The sequence below is a fragment of the Bos taurus genome, chromosome 4 (assembly GCF_002263795.3).
Source record: "Bos taurus isolate L1 Dominette 01449 registration number 42190680 breed Hereford chromosome 4, ARS-UCD2.0, whole genome shotgun sequence".
NCBI classification, from domain to species: Eukaryota; Metazoa; Chordata; class Mammalia; order Artiodactyla; family Bovidae; genus Bos; species Bos taurus.
Window position 1 is genome coordinate 115,832,644 of NC_037331.1, and position 21,243 is coordinate 115,853,886.

The 21,243-nt window shown below is 45.6% G+C and overlaps 1 protein-coding gene across 1 annotated transcript in view; it reads left to right on the plus strand.

Annotated features, from left to right (window-relative positions):
• Window positions 1-1,217: 1,217 nt before the first annotated feature.
• DPP6 (dipeptidyl peptidase like 6) overlaps window positions 1,218-21,243 on the plus strand; it is a 1,065,758-nt gene continuing 1,045,732 nt past the window's right edge. The window contains exon 1 of the mRNA XM_024990441.2: window positions 1,218-1,429. Coding sequence (XP_024846209.1) covers window positions 1,367-1,429 — 63 coding nt within the window. The 5' untranslated portion in view covers window positions 1,218-1,366. The remainder of the gene's footprint in view (window positions 1,430-21,243) is intronic.

A 21,243-nucleotide genomic window follows, 5' to 3' on the forward strand; every position in this document is an offset into this window, starting at 1 on the left:
GGGTACCATGTGGAGATGGGCTTCTGGAAGCAACTCCCTGTACAGGCTGCTTCCCACAGGTGAAACCAATTCCTTCGCTTTCTGAAGAACACTAAGGCTGTGAGGTTGCAAGATTCAGGAAACCGAATTATGTGGCTGGATTTTCCACTAGAATATTCCACCCCCGCCTGGATACACCTAGACGAAACTTCACATTTGGCTAAATAATATGGCTGTATCCTAAAGGTCCACCGTTCAGACTTGGGATTCTAAAATGTTGCAATGCAGTCAGTCTTCATAGAGCAGTTGCTCTTTCCTGATATATATCTATTTTTTTTATTTCTCAAGGGTGGATTTTTCCACCTCTACTCGAATGCTGCCTAATTAGATCGCGACTTCCCGGGAGTCAAAAAAGAAAAAAAAGAACAAGAAGAGAAGAAAATACAAAGAAAAGCCTTGGGGACCTGCAAATACTTGCGCTGCATTGAGAAGTGGATGCACTCTGCCGCCCTTCCCCCAAGCCCGCGCGGGTCACCGCAGACCCCCGCCCCGCGCAGCGCGTGTCCGGAGCCGTGGCTGTGGCGGACTCTGCCAGGGAGCCCGGTCCCGTCCCAGCTCCCCCTCCGCTTCCTCGCCTCCCCCGGGCAGAGGCGCCTGGCAGAGCCTCGCGTGCCACCTCCCGACCACCCCGGGAAGCTTTGGCGACTGCACCCGGGGCAGGAGCGGCAGGCGAGAGCGGGCGCCCGCCCTGCGAGTGGCCCGTCTCAGTAGCCCCCGCGCCGGCCGGGCGTGTGCGGGTGCGCACGGACTGCGGCTCCAGCCCGGGCGTAGGAGGGCGGGGAGGTGTGTGCTAAGGTCGGCGCAGGAGCCGCGCGCGGACACGTGCGCCACGCGCCTCGCAGTGGCGGCTCGGCTCCGGGGGCGCGTGGGGGCGCGTGGTTCTAGAGCTTCGGCGGCTCTCCGCTGCCAGTCTCTCCGGCCAGGGCCAGTCCTGCCTGCCTCCCCCCGCCCCACCCTTCCCCACGCACATACCTCCTCGCCTCTCCCAGGAGCTCCTTTAGGATCTGCTGGTGCTCAGGTCCGGACAGTCCTGGACTGCTTCCCGGAGAAGGCAGCCCCGGGCACAGCGCCCTCAGAGCCGCCGGCGCCGGCCCGGCTCCCTCTGGGATCCCAGCAGCTGCTTCTCCTTCTTCGGCTCCGGGGCTTGCAGTGCTCAGCTTCCCTGGGCGAGGGGTCCCTCGGAAACCTGCCGCGTAGGGGACGCCGCCCGGACACGGCTGGACTGCCAGGACCCACCTCGCCTCCGGGAGACGCGCCCCTCGCCACCCTCCAGGCGCCGAGGAACTTGGAGAGGTTCTAGAGCATCGGTTCCCAAGTTCCTCCGGACATGAATCAGACAGCGGGAGCCTCCAACAACGTCAGGTGTCCCCCGGGGGGGAAAAGCCACAAGGTAAGGGACCCACGACGGCGGGGCTGGCGCGGGACCTAGAGAGCAGGTGGTGGTTGCAGTTGGCGGGCGAGAGGACGCGCGCAGGTTTGCGGATTCCTAGCCGCCTACCCCTCCTCCGTCGGGGAGGGGGTCCTTGAGTCCAGTCGGTGGACGCAGAGTCGGGTGTTGGGAGGATGGACGGTGTTCAGTCGACCCCGGGCCGACGCCAGGCTCTGTTGGTTCCCTTGCTCCGGGCTGCCCGGGGCTCAGCCAGCCAGCTCGCTGGCAGAAGCCGCCGTTTCCCGGGATTACCGGGTTTTCGAGGAGCGGGAGAGGTCGGCAGGGGCGGGGAGGCAGGGCCCGTGACCCCTCGGCCCGAGCTTCCCCTTCAGGGCTTGGCCAGGGCGCACGCTCTGGTTGGTGTCAGAGACACGTGCTTAATTAACTTGAATGGGCCGCTGCGTGCCTGGGATGATTTCCAGGAAATGACTGATGTTTGGAGAAAAGAGGGCGGGTCCAGAACCCCTCGAGTAACCCAGAGCCAGAGGGACATGCCCCGGGAAGCATCCCTTTCTGCGCTCAGAGGAGCGGATACCCGCGGAGGTCTGGGTTCCGCCTTGGTCAGGTGCACCGCGCAGCCTTACCTGGCCATGGTCAGTGGTCCTCCTCTTCGCTGCCTTGCATGTCTGTCCTCTCCTCGGGTTGTGTCGGTTTGCAGGGAAATTCCTTACCCGGGTTCCACAGGGAAGCTGTGCCGGCGTCTATGTATCAAATGTACTTTAAAAATATTTTGGAGTGTTGCTAAATTTTTTTTTTTTAATGGAAAGAAGGCAAGGACTTTAGATCTTAGATTTGATGTGTACCCGGAATCTGTGCGCTGAGCTTTTGTCTTGTGTTTGCTCCACCTGTTTTTGCTTCTAAATTGTTCTATGCGGAGAGCAGCATGTGTGTTTATGAGCGTGTTAAGAGATGATTCCCACTAACATCTGTTTGTTGTGGTCTGGCCCTATGCGAAGTTGGTGGGAGTAATGGTATTAGATTCATCTGATGGATAAGGGGACTCCTGGTCTGTTGAGTTACATAAGATAAGGATTTAGGACTGAACACTTTTGTTTCAGTTAAGGGATAACCAGCATTTTCTACCCCATTTGGGCCTGGGTAAAACGTATGAATCAGCAAGTCATATCTTGATCTCTGTCCTCATTAACTATGATTCAGGTAGTTACACTTTGCAATTTATTTAATATCCTTAGGAAATGCCTTTTTAATATGGGATAGCTGGTATTATAAGACATTTATTAAAAATAAGGAAGTTTCACTCATCAGTGACTATGTAGTAGAGACACTCAGAAAATCATTCAGTAATTTCTTTTTGAAAACATGCCTTTGGTTCCAATGGTAAAGTGGCTTCTTGGCAATACTGCGAGCTATTGACACCAACAAAACTTTGCGGGAAGTGTTCAAGCACACAGCAACAGTTTAGAAGGTACTAGAAAACCTTTAGTCATGAGTTAGGCATCTCCCTGTGCCTCCAGCAGGTGTCTAACAAATGCTTTGTCCATATTAATTCAATAAACAGTTATCATCAGTCATTTGTACAGTGGCAGACTCCAGCTAAGTTCCATGAACCCGAATATGAGTTTAGAGATCTTCACTGTCTAGAACACAGCTCTAGTCATAACCACTTTTCATGCTTTAGAGTCTTTGATGGTCCCCACTGCCTAACATGACATTATGATTCTCCATCTGCTGGGGAAAAGAAAAAAAATTCCCGTCCTTTTCCTCCAAGAAGAATCCAGTTAGACTGTAGTTTGCCTCTGTCATTTTTAGATTGTATAATCGGTGGCTCGTCTTGAAGGTTGCAGCAGTGAAAGGCAGGGCTGGGATGGGGTATTGGTGAATGTTCTGGAGAGAATGAGGGGCAGGTACAGAGCAGGGGTTGACAGTCGACACTGGAAAGTACTGGACAGACTACATGAGACTCAATAGTTATAGTGAAACATCAAACATTAACATCAGTTTATTTAGTTGTAGGTTTGCAGTAAGTTTGTTTCTGTTTTCTGTGCTGTTGGGAGGGTTCATCCCGTCGACCTCTTGGGAGGAAGCGCCTCAAGCTCTCAGGAAGGCTTTTCTGGACTCTCCTGTGTGTTATCCATTTACTGATTACTGTCACAGTCATTTCTGCTTGGCAGTTTGTTCCTGTCTTCCTCTTTTAAGGGGTGGCTACTCAGCGGTTGAGTTTAGCCAGACTGAGATGTGTTATTTACCTCCAGGTTCCTTCTCAAATACTGAGCCCCCAGAACTGGGAAAATAAAGGTCCTTTTTGTAGCTTCCTTGCTCCTGACTGTGGGGGGGGGTGGTCATCAACATGTGCTAATAGCTGCTAAGGGCCACAGAGGGTGCCGATCCGACTGCCATCCCTGGTCTGGGCAGGAGCCAGTGGTCCTGAGGAGGGAGCTCTAGGAGTACCAGTCATCTGGGATAGGGCAAGGAAAATGTCCCCATGGGATGGCACTGTCTTACCCACCCCATGCTGGTCTGGTGCTGGGCACCATAAGCATATCCATCAAGCACCCGTCAAGCACCAGTCAACAGCTAGGGTTGTTCTAAATATTTGTGGGAGGGCTGACATTTGGGTGCAGCCCACAGACCCATAGAGCAGCCTACTTGGGGTGGTTCTGCAGGGGCGGGGCTCCGCATCCACGGGGGCGGGGCTCTGCATCCGTGGGGCGGGGCTTGGTGACTTCCGCCAGCTCTATTTGGATACTTTCTGGAAAGTCAGTAAGTGCCAGACTCGTTTGTTTTTTTATTTTTTTAAGATAAAAATGGTATACACTTTATGATACTAATTACCTAGAAATACACATGAAGAGAAAAGACAGTAAGGAACTCTACCAAACTGGTAACTGTGATCAGCTCAAAACCAGGAGATAAAGTGATTCTTACTCAATACTCATAATGTATTGTGGATTTTTTTTTTGAGTGCTTAGTGAATATATTTTGCAGTAGTATTACAAAATTATGTGAACATGTAAAATGTTGGTTTTGAAAACGTATATACCACTGCAGCAGCCTTTCTGGCAGCAGGGACTGGCTTATTGGAAGACAGTTTTTCCATGTATGGGGGTGGGTGATGGTTTCAGCCTGATTCTCATGCACTGCATTTATTGTGCACTGTATCTCTATTATTATCACATCAGCACCGCATCACATCTTCAGGCATTAGCTCCCAGAGATTAGAGATGCCTGTACCACTGTACAAGGGACTTATCAAACTCCAGTGTAACCTTTATGGAAGGAAGAGCTGCAGCTTTATTATTTACACAAGATGTTTGCATTTCTTTTTCATTGTCTAAAGGATGCTAAAGTCTTCTGTGGTAAAAGGGGAGGTTACTGATAAGTCTTAGTATTGCAGAACGGACAACTTAAACTTTAACATGCAGTCACTCAACTGTATTCCAAAATTATTCTGCAATTTGTTGTTTTACATTTTTCCCCTTGTTTTAACTTCTCACAGCACTAATTACTGATCCTTTTCGTCACTGCTCTTTGAAACATAGGAGCAGTGGTACCTAGATGTGACTGCTCGATGCTGGGTGAGCATCTTCAGGCCTGCAGGGCAGCCTCACATTCTGTTTTCTGACCTTCTCTCTGGAGTATTACATTTCCAATGTCATGCATATTTAAAGGAAAATAAATTTTATATTGAAAACATTTTATTGACATGAACTAGACACACTACTGTATCTAAAGCTCTAATCTTGATTGCTTTATGTTGGGCATTGCTATAATTGTTGAGGGAGGTTATCAAGAGGATGTGACTTCTGGTTCCACTGCACTGGAACCCCCAGCCCGGCCCGCCCCGCCCCCCCAATTCCCATAGTGGGAGCCATTCCAAAGATGCAGGCTTGAGAGAGTGATGTGGTTTCAAGACCACCTGGCCTGAATGCCTGGACCCAGTAAGGCCTCTCTGTAAGTTTGAAGATGCTGGTGAGAGTGTGTAGAGATACTGCTGATCTTCTGGTCACCCAAGCTCTAAGTCCCCTTCCCTATTAAAAGTGCCCCCTGCTGATCTGAAGTGACCTGCCTCTTTCTGAGGTCTCTCCCTGCCCTCCATGTACAGGAGCAGATTTTAGGTTACACCCCCTAAAGCTGCTGAGAATCTGAACCAATAGTAATCCAAGCATGAAAAGTTTCTTTTTGATGAACTTAGTTTCTTCATCCCCACCCATGTCTACCGTCTACTCCTGGTGCTTCCTTCGTGGCAAGACATGGACGGCAAAGATGCGGCCTGTGGGCTCAGTTCCGCTTGGGTCTTTGTCACCTTCCCTTTAGGGCATTAAAAAAAAAAAAAAAGACTCAACTGAAAGTATTTTAGTTCAATAAGAATGCATTTTGCGCAATAATGCTAGCTAGAGCCAACCTGAACTTTTACTTTGTCTTTAGTCTTAAAAATATTTTCTGCTGGTTATAGAGTTCTGAGTGGGTAAGATTTTGGTTTCTCTTCAGCACTTTAAAGGTGGCGTTAGCTGAATTCTGGTCCCATTTTTTTTTTCTACTGAGACGTGACTCGTCATTTGATTCACTGGTGTCTGCGTGTAAGGTGCCGTTTTTACATCTGCCATCAGGATTTTCTCTTTCTCTTAGGTTTTCAGTGTTTGGGTGTCACGTGCCTGGGCATGATTCTCCTCCTGGGTGTCCTGCCACGGGGTCATAGGTCGTCTTGAATATTTAAATTCACCACATTTGGGAATATTGCAGCCATTGTTTCTCAGGTTTTTTTTCTTTTTTCTGTCCTATTCTTAATTTGTTGGGATGGCAATTACACGTAGGTTAGACACTTTATCTCATTCCACAGATGCTCCTCTTTCCTCTCTTCTTCAGATACCATCGCTTCTTTAGCTCAGGCTTCACTCTCTGTGCGCTGTTCTCCATTTCACTGTCTGCATTTCCAGTGGTTTACTCCAGATGCTGGAGTCTCGACTCTAGAATCCCCGCTTCGTTCTGGTGTCTTTTCATTTGTTGTGCGAGTCCCATTTTCCTTTAATCAATGAGCCTCATTGTAATCTCAGCTTTAAAATCCTTGCTCTCTAACATCTGGGTTGTCTGGGGACCGACTGGTGTTGCTTGTGCTTCTTTGCTGAGGATGGGCCACGTTTTCATGTTTCTTTTTATATTGAGTCACTTTCAATTGTAGCTTGACCTTGTGAATGTTGGATGGAGATGGTGGATTCTCCCTGAAGTGGACAATTAAGTGAACGGCAACTTATCTGTATTGTGCTCTATTATCTAGTTCAACTTGAATCCCCCTATATTCACATGGCTGGGTGGGGGGCAGCCAGCCATTTGGGCAGCAGTTTCACACAGAATTTGAGACTCTCCCACTGGTTTTGCTAATTCTAGAATCCCTGCCCCCACCCCCACCCCCCACTCCCGCCACTTTCTACCTGAAGCAGTTGCCGCAGACCTTGTTCCCTGCAAAATCTGCTCACTTTGGGTTGTTCTCCAGTGCCTTCAGATTGTGCTTGCTTTGCATTTTGACAGCTGTATGTGTGAAGCTGGTTTGTCAGGACCTTAACTCACCTATTGTGGGGACTGGGACTCCCCATGTCTTTCCCATCAATAAATTCAGTGCCCTGATTTCCAAATCAGTGGTTTGGGGGACCTCACCTACTGGAAGCCCTAGAATCAGTGGAATCAAGTTTCTATAATAACGACTCACTAGACGTACTCCTAACTTTATTTTTTATAAATTTTTAGTACACAACTTAATGTTCCTCTGCATTTTGGGACCACATCCAGGAAACAAGGGTCAACCAATGCCATTCCAGCCAATGTTGCTGTTCCCTCCTAATCTCCTCCTCCCCAAGACTGGTTAAATCTTTGTGAACTTCTCTTCTTGTTGAGTCTTGTTTTCTGTGTGTATTTTTTTTTTAAATTTCCTCTTCTGTCACCTTTTCCTCTTCTTCTTGCTTTACTTTTCCCAATGTATGCTCTCCAAAATTCACATTTTGACCAATCATATCCTGTTACATCTAAAGGTTCCTATTTGGTCCTTTTTTTCCCCCTTTCACACACATACATACAAAACAAAGCCCAATTTAATGATCTCCCCTCTCCAAGGTATAACACCTAGTTCTTCCCCCTCTTTCCTGCCCCTTCCTGCTTAGATCTGGGAGCTTCCCTTCACGAGGCATTTCACCCACTCTCCAAGCTTTTCCTCAGTCTACACTCTGGGGTTAAGGACCTCCGCCTCCTTTTTGCGGGTGAGAGGGTTCCCCGCCTGGATTTGAGGACGCAGCTGAATCCCCGGCTTCCTCCCTGTGTGCGGCCCCCCTAATGGTTACATCAGCCATGACTCACAAGCTGCTCTGGGCATCACAGACACACGCGAAGCTTGTGAATTGTGATTTATCGCTGTCGTAACTTGGTTCACGTCCTGTCTTTTCTCCTCCCTCACACATTCTACTTCGTGACCACCATCCCTGTGCTGGGACCGAGCATATCCCAGAGCTAGAATTCAGCTGAGACGGTGTCCTTCATGACTCCTGCTTCTCGGATCACTCCAGCTTGTCTTGTGGCTTGAATTTCAGGGCTTTCTACCTGTTCTGATCCCTGGGCCTCCCAGGACCTCAGCAGACAGCTTTGACTGAGTTCCCAGCTTCCCTGATGCTGACGGCTGACGATATCCATCATCCTCTGTGGGAGTGCCTGGTTCTTCCCGTCAGAGGGAATCCTCTGAACTTTGTTTTATTTATGCATTTATTTATTCTATTGAAGCATAGTTGATTTAATATGTAGTGTTAATTTTTAGACTACGACACAGTGATTCAGTTATACATACGTGTGCACATTCTTTTCCATATTCTGTTCCACTATGGTTTATCACAGGGTGTCTAATAGAGTTCGCTGTGCTCTACGGTAGGACCTCGTTGTTTATCCATTCTGTATGAACTAGTTTGCATCTGCTAAACCCGGACTCCCAATCCATCCCCCCCGACCCTCCTCCCCTTTGGCAGCTATTAGTCTCCTCTCTACATCTGCGAGTCTGTTTCACAGGTAAGTTCATTTGCTTCACATTTTAGATTCCCCATGTAAGTGATGTCCTAGGGTATTTGTCTTCTTTCTGAGTTTGACTTGCCAATCATAGTTCTTTAATATTTATTTTTATTTATTTGATTGCACTGGGTCTTAGTTTCAGCAAGTGGGACCTAGCTCCCTGACCAGGGTTCAAACTCGGGTCCCCTGCATTGAGATCGCTAAGTCTTAGCCACAGGACCCAGAGAAGTCCCACCAACCATAGTTCTGCATGCTAAACAAGTGGCTTCCTTTTTTGGTTGGTAATTACTGAAAGAAATAGGAAAGAAAACCCATATAAATAAAAAGAAAATGTAAATTCCTTTTACTACCCAGAATCTAAATCATGCTGGAGAATTTTAGAAAGTTTAATGGGATGCATAAAACATAAATTGCTGTAATGACTTCCAGGATATTAGTGAAAATCTATTTATGTTATTTTGGTTATACATTTTATTGATTTTTAAAATTTTAATTGTCCTCGTTTTCTCAGTAAAATGCATAAAACAAATATAAGCTCATGCATAAGTTAAATTTCCAGGAATAGAGGGCCGTAAATGAGAAGTAATTGTTTTTCTGGTCTAAATCTAGCATGTTGCATTGTTCAAATTATTTAAGTCAAAAGCTGGACCTCGAGTGCAGTGTTTCAATAATCTCACATCTTGTATCTTGTAGACCCCAAATCTGATGTTGTTTTTGACTAAGGGCCTAGAAATCTGTGTTCAGTCAACAGAGATGGAGGAAAGTTATCTAACACCTTGCTCATTCCCTCCCCATATTCTTAGGGCCTTAGAAAGTCTGCATTACCTTCATGACACACGGTTATAATGCTGTCTCAGTATCTGCACTGTCCTTTTTAAATTTTTAAAAAATTTAATTAAAACAACTTTAACTGAAGTCTTGTTGATTTACAATGTTGTTAATTTCAGGTGCACAGAAAGTGATTTAGTTACACAGACTCTTTCATTACAGGTTTTTACCAGAGATTAGATGTAGTTCCCTGTGCTGTTCAGTAGGTCCTGTTGCCTATCTACTTTATGAGTTGTAGTGTGTCAGTTCAGTTCAGTCGCTCAGTCGAGTCCAACTCTTTTCGACCCCATGAATCACAGCACGCCAGGCCTCCCTGTCCATCACCAACTCCCAGAGTCCACCCAAACCCATGTCCATCCAACCATCTCATCCTCTGTCGTCCCCTTCTCCTCCTGCCCTCAATCTTTCCCAGCATCAGGGTCTTTTCAAATGAGTCAGCTCTTCACATCAGGTGGCCAAAGTATTGGAGTTTCGGCTTCAACATCAGTCCTTCCAATGAACACCCAGGACTGATTTCCTTTAGGATGGACTGGTTGGATCTCCTTGCAGTCCAAGGGACTCTCAAGAGTCTTCTCCAACACCACAGTTCAAAAACATCAATTCTTTGGTGCTCAGCTTTCTTTATAGTCCAACTCTCACATCCATACATGACTACTGGAAAAACCATAGTGTGTATATATACATACATATATATATATATATAAACTGTGTATATGTAGATATATAAAATATATAAAGTGTGTACTCTGAATCCCAAACTTCTTTTTTTTAAAACAAAATATTCAAATGCAATACTAAGAGGGCATTAGATATTTAGAGATTACTAGATGCTTCACTTTCATGCATTGGAGAAGGAAATGGCAACCCACTCCAGTGTTCTTGCCTGGAGAATCCCAGGGACGGGGGAGCCTGCTGGGCTGCCATCTATGGGGTCGCACAGAGTTGGACATGACTGAAGCGACTTAGCAGCAGCAGCAGATGATTAAAATGATATCTGAATGTGATATCATTTTGTGATAGAAAATGAAGATGCAAGGGACCTTTCTTAAAGTCATCTCAAACGTAAGAGCTCAGATATGGAAAAACTCCTTTGGTGAAGGATTACTTACTGTGAAAGCGTGGAAATAAGGGGAAAGGAGGAAGCCTGGACCTCACAGTTGGTTGAGCTGTGCCTTCTGTGTGGACTGAGTCACAGGGAAGTGACTGAAGCTCCCTGGGCCTTTTTTTTTAATGTAAAAACAGGACATACACTAGGCCTCTGAGCCCCACCAAGCTCTTCACTGTGAATATCCCATCCCCAGAAAGAGCCAGCAGCGAGGTGGTTTGCTGTTATTAAGGCATTCCCAGCTGCAGAAGTCAAAGGCAATTCTGTAATAAAATATATTCAGTGGAAACTCTAAACCAGCAGGAGTCCTTCACACTTTAGTATAAAAGCAAACACATACTGTGAATATCTGACATAAAACTGAGGCCAGAATGGGAAGGTACTAAATGAATCGAAGACACAACCAACAATTTGAGTTGCCTTTCTCCCTCCTTCCACTTTTCCAATTTTTTTCCTGAATGTTAGCTTATTTCACCTTCATAACAGCCACTAAGGTAGATACATGAATTTTTATTTCTTCCTTTTTTTTTTAACTGAGGAAATGGAGTTCCATGATTATATGCAAATCATTTGTGGCCCCAGGGGTGGTAAAATGAAGAAAATGTATTCAAAAATGTATTCAAACTGAAAACACATAAATAATAACTAGTACTGGATTTGTTTACTTGGTAGCTTCAACCTGTGTTTCTTTCAACCCTTAAGTCTCCCTGTTCCTTTATTTATATATTTTGTGGGCGTTGGATTCCTTACCTATGACACTTAGAAGAAGAAGAAAAAACTGCTGCTACTTTTATTAATGAGATAGGATCTTCACAGGTGAGACAGGAAACAACAGAGTACAATACCAGGGGGTGTTAAAAACGAGTAAGGCTGCCCTGTGGGATTGCAGTTGGTCAGAGCAGAGAGTGGTCAGTGGAGTTTACGGGGCGAGGCAGAGACATTGCTGACTGTCCTTTCCACGCGGCCTGCAGTCTTAGAAGGAGCACACAGGCTTGAGGCTCCATGCAACAGGCTTGCCCGCTTTCCAGATAGATAACTGTAATCTTTGGCAACTCAGGGACCTGTAGAGTTATTATGGAACATTGTCTGTATTGGCTCCTGGTGCTTTTTATGTGTGACCTGTGAGAATAGATTCCGGTTCTTTCCAGTAGAGGAATTGTGCTTAATTTCCTCTGTGTAATAGTCAGGAGCCTGAGAAATCATCAAAAGGGACCTGATATGAAAATATATATATATATAAAAACAATACGCAGTGGGTAAAATCTCCCACGCCGCATCCACACTTTTGGGGGTGCCACAACATTTCTTTCTTAATTCACTTGTCAGCTGCCAGCTGGACATGTGTGTAACAGAGATGCTATTCATTGCTTCCTGGGCTGTTTATGGTCAGTGAGAGTAGATGCCTGCCCACAGCTTCTGCTTTCCTGTTTAAAACAGAGGACTCAGCCTGCTCCTGAACACAGCTGTTTAGACTGGGTCTGACCACGTCGTCCCACAGAGGAAATCGGCAGGGTGAACTGAGCCAATCAAACCCTCTCTTGGCAATTTTGAAGCGAGAGACAGAGATGCCCATCGGAGGGCAGAGGTCGCCTGTGTAAGAGCACGTAGGCTCTGACAGCCGTGTACATTCCTGAGGTGCTAAGGATGCCTGCTGGGAGGAAGAAGGGGGCAGCAGAGGTGACAGGAGTGGTGAGGCCCAGAGGACCTGGCCTCGCCTTCAGGCCGCCGAGTTACAGTTCGCAGGAAGCCTGTCTCTGTTGTTGTCTTTGCCGTTCAGTTGCTAAGTCATATCTGACTCTTTGCAACCCCGTGGACTGTAGCACGCCAGGCTTCCTTGTCCTTCACTGTCTCCCAGAGCTTGCTCAAATTCATATCCATCGAGTCGGTGATGCCATCCAACCATCTCGTCCTCTGTCATCCCCTTCTCCTCCTGCCCTCAATCTTTTCCAGCATCAGGGTCTTTTCCAGTGAGTCAGCTCTTCGCATCAGGGGGCCAAGGTTTTGGAGCTTCAGCTTCAGCTTCAGTCCTTCCAAATGAACATTCAAGTTGATCTCCTTTAGGATGGACTGGTTGGATCTCCTTTTAGTCCAGGGGACTCTCAAGAGTTCTCCAGCACCACAGTTTGAGCCTGTCTCTATGCCCGTATATGTCCTTTAAGCTCCTTGTGCTTTCTGAGATGTACTACTATGTAAAATTGACAGAAAATAAAGAAAACCTGAAATTTCTAGCAAGACTTCCCATGTTCATTCCGTCTCCCCACTCCTACCAAATAGAACTGTTTTGGTGGAACAAACTTTTTGTTAAACTTCTTTGCATTCTCGCTTGATATCTCAAGAGACACAAGTGAGGGAAAAGAAGTCACCGAATTGCTTTCTAAGCAGGAGTGGGAGTGATGGCTACGTTCCAGGTTATTATTGGATAGAGCTTGCCAAGAGCTGAATTTATCAGAAAAATAGAGGGTATCTGTGCGGCTTTGTGGCAAGAGATAAAAGGAACAAGACAGAAAAAGATGATGTTGCTGGCGGCCAGGAGCTGTACACTGGGGAGTGGAATAGAAATGTTGGGGGTGGTATCTCCCTTTTCAGAGATGTGGCAAGAAAAATCTCTGGGCTCACTGATGTGCTGCCTGGCTAGACATGGGCTTTCTGCAGCAACTGGAGTTGGGTCTTTTGATGTAACTTTGAATATAGGTTCAAGATGAGGGCGGGACAAGGTCTCAAGTGCACAGGGGGCGCCCAGAAAATTCAGATTACCTCCACAATATATTTGTTATTGTTTTCATTTTGTTTTTTAATTTGAGCTACTTTCAGGGGTTTCTATGTTTTTCTCAATCCAATGAGCTGTAACAGAAATGGTGTGGAATGTGTAAAGCATGGAGTGGGGTGGTGGGGTGGGGTTCAGTAAACATGAGACCTGATCTCTTTCTTCAATGAATGCTCAGTATTCTATTGACTGCATCCGACGACTCTTGGAATCATCAGGAGACAAACTTCTTGGTTTTTTCCAATGTGTCTTTGAAACAAGTATTTTGACTGGTTGGTACCCAGATTTGTGAAGCTATTTAGCTTTTTCTGTGTCCTTTTGTATTACAGATGAGTGTGAGTGTGTGTTAGTCGGTCAGTTGTGTCTGACTCTTTGTGACCCCGTGGACTGTAGCCCACCAGGCTCCTCTGTCCCTGGGATTCTCCAGGCAAGAATCCTGGAGTGGGTTGCCATTCCCTTTTCCAGGGGATCTTCCCGACCCAGGGATCGAACCCATGTCTTCTGCATTGGCAGGCAGATTCCTTTTGTCTGAGCCACCAGGAAGCCCTTGAAATGCCCAGGCCGGTCTTCTATAGGGTCCTTGGACTGCAAGATCGACCAATGAATTCTGAGGGAAATCAACCCTGAATAGTCATTGAAAGGACTGATGCTGAAGCTGAAGCTCCAGTACTTTGGCCACCTGATGCAAAGAGCCTACTCATTGGAAAAGACCCTGATGCTGGGAAAGATTGAAGGCAGGAGGAGAAGGGGACAACAGGGGATGAGATGGTTAGATAGTATCACCAACTCAATGGGAATGGATTTGAGTAAACTCCAGGAGATAGGGAAAGACAGGGAAGCCTGGTGTGCTGCAGTTCATGGGGTCACAAAGAGTCGGACAGGACTTAGCGACAGAACAAGAATAACTGGTCCAGCATCTTGGGTCAGCTGTCCACTTGGGTCAGCTGTCAGATGCCATCTTCTTTGCCTCTTGCTCTGGTATTCTGTCTCCCAGAGCACACTCTGAGTAGCAAGGCTCCACTGCTTTCAGATGTATCAGGGTAACACTGATACATCCCATATTACAGGATGCCTTTGGTTATGTAGTTGTGACAAATCACTGGAAGCCTTCCTGCTTGGGAAAGGCTTGGTCGTAGTTTGCATTTAATGGTACCTAATTTCTTCAGTCCATGGTTAGACTATTTGGTGCCATTCATTTGGAAAGGAGGATTGAAATAGACAAAAAGAGAGTGGGCTTCTTATCGTCAACTGTGCTCTCAGCAGCTTTGTGGCCATCACCAAGGGGTCAGCATTTCCAGAGCTTAACCACCTTTATTAGACTTTATTATTCAGATGGGCTCCAATGGCCTCGGAAATAGTAATATTTTAAGTGTGAAAAAGTGAAGTTGCTCAGTCATGTCTGACTCTTTGCAAACCCATGGACTGTAGCCAACCAGGCTCCTCCATCCATGGAATTTTCCAGGCAAGAGTACTGGAGTGGGTTGCCATGCCCTTCTCCAGGGGATCTTCCCAACCCAGGGATCGACCCTGGGTCTCCCGCATTGCAGGCAGACACTTTACCATCTGAGCCACCACGGAAGCCCCAATTTTATGCTTATCTACTCAACTGTACTGGGATTCCCATGTGGGTCAGCGGTGTAGAATCCACCTGCCATGCAGGAGACTTGGGTTCAATCTCTGGGTGGGGAAGATCCCCTGGAGGAGGAAATGACAACCCACTCCAGTATTCTTGCCTGGGAAATCCCATGGATGGAGGAGCGTGGTGGGCTACAGTTCATAGGGTTGCAGAGAGTCAGACATGACTTAGCAACTAAAGAACAACAACAATTCAACTTTATTACTGAAAAACTTGGGAACCATCTCTGTATTTTTGCATATATTTTTATTTGTGGAACAGGAGCTAGAATTTTGCCCTTAGTTCATGGTCAGGAAATGTTTGTGACGATGCTGAAGAACTTTGGTGATAGGAGAGTGGATCCAAATACTGAGGGATCCACTGGCTTTTTGAAAATGTATTTAGCACATCTTTTTTTTTTTTTTTTAACAAATCTTTATTGCCGAATGATGTTGACTTTCTAAGTGAAAATAGTAAATCCCATTGTATTCATATATGCTGTTTCTCATCTCTGACTTTGAGTAGAGCTAAGAGAGGTAACACTTCCAAAATCCAATCAGATCAGTAGAGGAGAAGAGTTATAAACTTTATTGTTATAAAACAATGAATTTTTCTTTCTTTTTTTTTTTTTTTAAGAAACAGGCCAGGAAATACAGGCAAAGAAAACCTGTGTTTCCTTGCTCACATGTTTTGGTGATTCTACATCAATAAAAATGTGTTCTCTTTAAGTTATAGTTCACCAGCACATTATCAAAATCACTTCATCTTTCTAAATAGTTGCTATATATTTTAAAATAGCTATTTGAGTTCTAGCCACATCAGAATCCACTTAATAATTTGCAGAGTGCTTCGTGGAGCTCTGAGCTGTCCCGTCTCAGAGTCTCCTGGGCTGTAGAGCCATAAGTTGAGGAGAGTCAAGAAAATGACTGATGGAAAAGGCAAAATGACCCAGTCACAGTCTGTAAATTGCATATTATTACAAACAAGGAAATGTCACCATGACATTTAGTAGCTGGAAAAGAGGAGTGAGGAGGGGTTGAGCAGGAGTCGTAAATAGGCTTGTGAAGTCTAGAGATTCTTGCTTGGTACCTCCTCTTGCCGTACTGAGTCAAGTGTTTCCCTTTATCCAGGAGAGCAGAAAATACCCATTGTTCATCTCCCCGCTGAATGATGACATTTAAGGGCTGAAAGTGAAAGTGTTGGTCACTCTGTCATGTCCTGCTCTTTGCGACCCCATGGACTGTAGCCCCCCAGGCTCCTCTGTCCATGGATTTTTCCAGGCAAGAATACTGGAGTGCGTTGTCATTCCCTTCTCCAGGGGATCTTCCTGACCCAAGATCTCCTGCTTTGCAGGCAGATTCTTTACCATCTGAGCCACCAAGGAAGCCTCATTTTTAAGGGACAGATTGAGTAAATTGCTGCCCTGAGGGCAACTTTGAAAATAGAACATTCAAGGGTCAAGTGTATGTCACAAATGTGGGAAAAGCTCTGTGTATATGGATTGGATATTCTGGGAGACTTTGAAATCTTATTCCGGATAAATCTACCAGAGACTATTGGGCTGGCCAAAAAGTTCCATTTGGGTTTTTCAATACGAATGTTAAAATCTACACCACTCCACGTTCCCTTTGCAGCTCTTTGTGTCCATGGCTCCACGCGCATCCGTTTTTGTTGTGTGTCTTGTGAAGAGGACACTGGGACTGATGTCTCACAGCGGGTGTGAAGGCAGCCCCTAGTGTCAAGAGTGCCGAGTGAGTGGGTATGAAGCAGCATGAGCTCTTTTATCACTGAAATGAGTAGCCCCTGACCTTTTTGGTTCCAGGAATCGATTTCTTGGAAGACAGTTTTTTCACGGACCGCAGTGTGTGTGGGGGGATGGTTTGGGAATGATTCAAGCTCCTTACATTTATTATGCACTTTGCTTCTATCATTATTGCATCAGCTCCACCTCAGATCATCAGGCATTAGATCCCAGAGGCTGGGGACCCCTGGGCTAAATGGATATCAATTTCTGAAGTAGAAGATTCAAACTTAGAAAATTGGTAATGGAATCAGAGTTGCAGAAGAGAAACAATTATTTGGGTCTGGGTGTGGTGTTATGGGAAGTAAACTAGAAAGTTAATCCAGGATCAATAAAGCAGTATCTGGGCAGCAGCAGAAATGCAGTTAGGAATCTATAATGTACATTTATGTGGCCCAGGAATTTTTAACTTGGTAAAGTGCAGCAATTTGAAAAAGGAAGACGTATTCCCTGTGAACGGGCAATGCTCAGAGAGGAAGAGGCAGATGGTTTCTCTGTGGATTAGAAGATGGAGAACTCTGTGCCAGGAGTGTATGTCTTTCCCTCAACCCTCACAGTGGGCCTCCAAGTGCTCCTGTGGGACTCAGGCATGTTAACTAACCTGCCCGTGGTCACTTGTCCATGAAGGTGCAGACCTGGGCTCCAGATCCTAGACTCGAAATCTCACGCTTCATGCTTAGACCGTGCTGGTTGCATTGCGTGTGTGCACAGTGGTGTCCAACTCTCTGTGACCCCATGGACATGAAATTGTCCAGGCAAGAATACTGGAGGGGGTTGCCATTTCCTCCTCCAGGGGATCTTCCTGACCCAGCCATCTCACTGGCGTCTCCTGTACCTCTTGCATTGGCAGGTGGATTCTTTACCACTAGCGCCACCTGGGAATCCCCTGCTAACACCATTCTGGGTAGTAAGTGGTGGAAAGGAAGTCAGTTAATCGAAATTGTCATTTAGCAATTTGGGCATTAGTTGACTTGACTATCGAATAAATAAAGTTCTTCTGCATTAGAAGAACCTTATTGTACAGTAGCAGTGTCCTGCTGTTGTAGAGGCTGTGGCTTTGATTCATTTGTCGAAAGGTCATTTATTTTAACAAATTGATCTTGTATCCATTAATCTCACCACTCTCTCATTAGTTCTAATGGCAAGTTTGGGTTAATCCTGTGTATTTGATCATTCTATCCACAGATCAGTTCAGTTCAGTTCAGTCACTCAGTTGTGTCCGACTCTTTGCGACCCCATGAATTGCAGCATGCCAGGCCTCCCTGTCCATCACAAACTCCCGGAGTTCACTCATACCCAAGTCCATTGAGTTAGTGACGCCATCCAGCCATCTCATCCTCTGGTGTCCCCTTCTCCTCCTGCCCCCAATCCCTCCCAGCATCAGAGTCTTTTCCAATGAGTCAACTCTTCGCATGAGGTGGCCAAAATACTGGAGTTTCAGCTTCAGCATCATTCCCTCCAAAGAAATCCCAGGGCTGATCTCCTTCAGAATGGACTGGTTGGATCTCCTTGCAGTCCAAGGGACTCTCAAGAGTCTTCTCCAACACCACAGTTCAAAAGCAGCAATTCTTCGGTGCTCAGCTTTCTTCACAGTCCAACTCTCACATCCATACATGACCACAGGAAAAACCATAGCCTTGACTAGACAAACCTTTGATGGCAAAGTAATGTCTCTGCTTTTGAATATGCTATCTAGGTTGGTCATAACTTCCCTTCCAAGGAGTAAGCGTCTTTTAATTTCATGGCTGCAGTCACCATCTGCAGTGATTTTGGAGCCCAGAAAAATAAAGTCTGACACTGTTTCCCCATCTATTTCCCATGAAGTGATGGGACCAGATGCCATGATCTTCTTTTTCTGAATGTTGAGCTTTAAGCCAACTTTTTCACTCTCCACTTTCACTGTCATCAAGAGGCTTTTGAGTTCCTCTTCACTTTCTGCCATAAGGGTGGTGTCATCTGCATATCTGCTGCTGCTGCTGCATCGCTTCAGTTGTGTCAGACTCTGTACGACACCACAGATGGCAGCCCACCAGGCTCCCCCGTCCCTGGGATTCTCCAGGCAAGAATACTGGAGTGGGTTGCCATTTCCTTCTCCAATGCGTGAAAGTGAAAAGTGAAAATGAAGTCGCTCAGTTGTGCCTGACTCTTAGCAACCCTATGGACTGCAGCCTACCAGGCTTCTCTGTCCATGGGACTTTCCAGGTAAGAGTACGGTTATTGATATTTCTCCCGGCAATCTTGATTCCAGCTTGTGTTTCTTCCAGTCCAGCGTTTCTCATGATGTACTCTGCATATAAGTTAAATAAACAGGGTGACAATATACAGCCTTGACGAACTCCTTTTCCTATTTGGAACTAGCCTGTTGTTCCATGTCCAGTTCTAACTGTTGCTTCCTGACCTGCATACAGATTTCTCAAGAGGCAGGTCAGGTGTTCTGGTATTCCTGTTTCTTTCAGAATTTTCCACAGTTTATTGTGATCCACACAGTCAAAGGCTTTGGCATACTCAATAAAGCAGAAATAGATGTTTTTCTGGAACTCTCTTGCCTTTTCCATGATCCAGCGGATGTTGGCAATTTGATCTCTGGTTCCTCTGCCTTTTCTAAAACCAGCTTGAACATCAGGAAGTTCACGGTTCACGTATTGCTGAAGCCTGGCTTGGAGAATTTTGAGCATTACTTTACTAGCATGTGAGATGAGTGCAATTGTGCGGTAGTTTGAGCATTCTTTGACATTGCCTTTCTTTGGGATTGGAATGAAAACTGCCCTTTTCCAGTCCTGTGGCCACTACTGAGTTTTCCAAATTTGTTGGCATATTGAGTGCAGCCCTTTCACAGCATCGTCTTTCAGGATTTGGAATAGCTCAAGTGGAATTCCATCACCTCCACTAGCTTTGTTCATATTGATGCTTTCTAAGGCCCACTTGACTTCACATTCCAGGATGTCTGGCTCTAGGTCAGTGATCACACCATTGTGATTATCTGGGTCTTGAAGATCTTTTTTGTACAGTTCTTCTTTGTATTCTTGCCACCTCTTCTTAATATCTTCTGCTTTTGTTAGGTCCATACCATTTCTGTCCTTTACTGAGCCCATCTTTGTATGAAATGTTCCCTTGGTATCTCCAATTTTCTTGAAGAGATCTCTAGTCTTTCCCATTCTGTTGTTTTCCTCTACTTCTTTGCATTAATCACTGAAGAAGGCTTTCTTATCTCTTCTTGCTATTCTTTGGAACTCTGCATTCAGATGCTTATATTTTTCCTTTTCTCCTTTGCTTTTCACTTCTCTTCTTTTCACAGCTATTTGTAAGGCCTCCCCAGACAGCCATTTTGCTTTTCTGCATTTCTTTTCCATGGGGATGGGCTTGATCCCTGTCTCCTGTACAATGTCACGAACCTCATTCCATAGTTCATCAGGCACTCTGTCAGATCTAGGCCCTTAAATCTATTTCTCACTTCCACTGTATAACTATAAGGTATTTGATTTAGGTCATACCTGAATGGTCTAGTGATTTTCCCTACTTTCTTCAATTTAAGTCTGAGTTAATGACAAGTATATCTCTTACTTCCCACACAGATTTTTCTGTGTATTTATCTTTCCTTTGACTCGGTCAGGACCTCAGGTACCATTACACAGCAGTATTTCTGGTGAGGATTGCTCAGTATTTTAGCATGATGAAGATATGTACTGGTGCCATTTACTGAGAGAGAGAAAAATGAGAGAGGAGTGCTTGGGAGGCAAATAGAGCCATCCGTGTGATGGGTCCACATCTACATAAACGTCTGTTGCTTTGGAAAACGGTCACTTCCGGAGGTTTCAGCTTGAGCGTCATCAGCTTATGGGTATTAAAATGTGAGGTGAATTTCCAGTTTCTGCTCAGGGATGTTAACAGCTGGAAAAATGGATAAACCACAAGATCCTACTGTACAGCACAGGGAACTACACTCAATGCCCTGTGATAAGCCATAGTGGAAAAGAACGTCCAAAAGAAATAAATATGAAATTGACACATTGTAAATCAACTATACGTCAATAAAAATTTTTTTTTTATTTAAAAACTGGAAAGAGTGTCACAGCCACCCTTACAACGAAGAAAATGTCAGTTGACATGCAAGTTCATGACTTTTTTTTTTTAAATCTCTGATAGATATGAGGTTTCAGGACAGTCAACTGACTCAACTCTAGGGAGAGACAGAGGCCGCTGGCAGAACAGGGTTTAAACAATTGCTTACTTGATTCTGATGCTTCAGATCCCTGTAGGAAGAATTCAGCCTGAAGAGTTGGTGGATGGGTGGAGGTTAAGTGCTGGCAGGTGGGAACCTGAAGCCCATGGGGGCTGCTTCTTGGGGGGAGGGGGAAGGTTCACGCTCTCCTGAAGGAGAACTTATCAAACGTTAATGGTCGCTCGCACAACTTGGGATCCAGGATTGGATCCTGGAACAGAAAAAGGACCTTTGTGAGAAACCTGCAGAAATCCAGCACATTCTTCAGTTAAGCGTACTGGAGCAACGTTCCTGACTTTGCTGCTTGTACTGTTGCTGTACAGATGCTAACATTAGGGGACAGAGGAATGCTCTCCTATATTTGCAGCTTTTTTGTAAGACTAAAACTATTTCAAAATAAAGAGCTTTTAAACAAGAGCTTAAGGATTACAGAGATAAGCATGT